Here is a 1,505-nt window from a genome sequence, read left to right as displayed (position 1 = left end):
TGGGCAGGAACCTTCTGGGCTGGAGCCTTCTTGCCTGCAGTGGTCATCTTTTTTGCTGGAACTTTAGCAGCAGCTGCTGCAACTGCAGCAGCACCCTTAGCAGGTGCTTTTTTGGGAGAAGCTTTTAGGAGAGCTGCCTTTTGAAGCTTCTTAACTTCATTCTTGATTATTCTGTTCCTCTGAAAATTGTCAATAAGAAAGCACTTATTGTACATACATACAAAAACTCTAAATTCTCCCTTTTCACATGAAGCACCCCCAGAGACCAGCAGCTTAAAATGGGATTTAGCTACTGCTCCCTTACCATCCTGAAGCTAAGTTGCACAAGAATACAGAACTGAAAACTTACCATTTTCTTTGCCTTCATTACTTTAAAACGATCAAAGTCCGTCATCTTAGCTTTCTGTTAAAAAAAAAAAAAATTAACATTATTCCTTTTGTACTATACTGAACCCTCTAAAAAAGAAAAGCCCAAAATTCAAATGACCCCAAGTCATTACTCTTTCTCTGGCTTCAATCTTCTTGGCCCATCTTGTGGCTGCCCATTTTGTATTTATATCTGCCTTCTGCCAGGCTTGTCGGACATACTTCTGGCGGGCACTAGAAAGCCAAGACCAAAGATTAAGCAATCAGCTTTTAAGACACACACAATCAAGGACAGCTTTTTATCCTCCGCAAAGCACCCTTTCTGTTACACTTCTAGTTTTAACTGTCTACATAGCATACAGCACCTGGTACACTAAGTCTTTTACCTATTTGAATGGTATTCACTAAGCCAGGATAAATTATAATTACAAGCACGATTTTAATCAAAACTTCAACCCAGTCCATTTCATGGATTCAGAAATCATCTCCAACCATATGTAATTCCATTTAGGGTAGTGCATATGTAGAAAACCATTTCCTTTTCATAATTGACAAGATAAGTTAATCCTTAGGCCTGTTTTAATCTTTTACAGTAATGATTTGTGTCCAAACGTCCTTGGAAAACAAAAACAAAACCCTGGGTGCATCATTCAAGAATGTAAGACAGAAAATAACAAGAGTACCCACTGAGGAGGTCAGTGGCCTGGCCTAGGCAGAACCTGGGGGGCTGGCAGGCGTACAAGAAAATAACAAGAGTATCCAGAGAAAATAGTCACCAGAAATCCCTCCACGCAATCAACTTTGACAAACATCCTCAAGATTCATCCTTAATTGTGCCTGAAAACAATGTGATAGTTGTAGTAATAGCACAGCATGGACATGCTCACTCCAGGTTGCTCAAGTGGGAAGTTTTCAACAACCAGTACTTGAAAGTCTCTATCATGCACATATCAGCACTACCTGAAGTGCACAGCATACTTTTTATCCTGCTGTTTATATATATGCAAAATCAGTTTAGGGCTATCTTATCTGTAATGGCTGTGTTATACTACATACTCCATTGCAACCAACTGTCATTCTAGACTGAGATAACTTTATAGCAACACATCATAGTATTTTAATTTCATTAAAATAATGAA

The 1,505-nt window shown here is 38.9% G+C and overlaps 1 protein-coding gene across 1 annotated transcript in view; it reads right to left on the bottom strand.

The window, feature by feature from the left end:
* RPL14 (ribosomal protein L14) overlaps positions 1–1,505 on the bottom strand; it is a 31,590-nt gene that overhangs the window by 8,304 nt on the left and 21,781 nt on the right. The window contains exons 3-5 of the mRNA XM_012650530.1: positions 501–625; positions 350–403; positions 6–179 (exon numbers count right to left, since the gene is read on the bottom strand). Coding sequence (XP_012505984.1) covers positions 6–179; positions 350–403; positions 501–625 — 353 coding nt within the window. The remainder of the gene's footprint in view (positions 1–5; positions 180–349; positions 404–500; positions 626–1,505) is intronic.

The sequence above is a fragment of the Propithecus coquereli genome, unplaced genomic scaffold (genome assembly GCF_000956105.1).
Source record: "Propithecus coquereli isolate 6110/MARCELLA unplaced genomic scaffold, Pcoq_1.0 Scaffold1, whole genome shotgun sequence".
In the NCBI taxonomy this organism is placed as follows: Eukaryota; Metazoa; Chordata; class Mammalia; order Primates; family Indriidae; genus Propithecus; species Propithecus coquereli.
The sequence above is the reverse complement of the archived record's forward strand: the minus strand, read 5'-3'. Positions and strand labels throughout refer to the sequence as shown.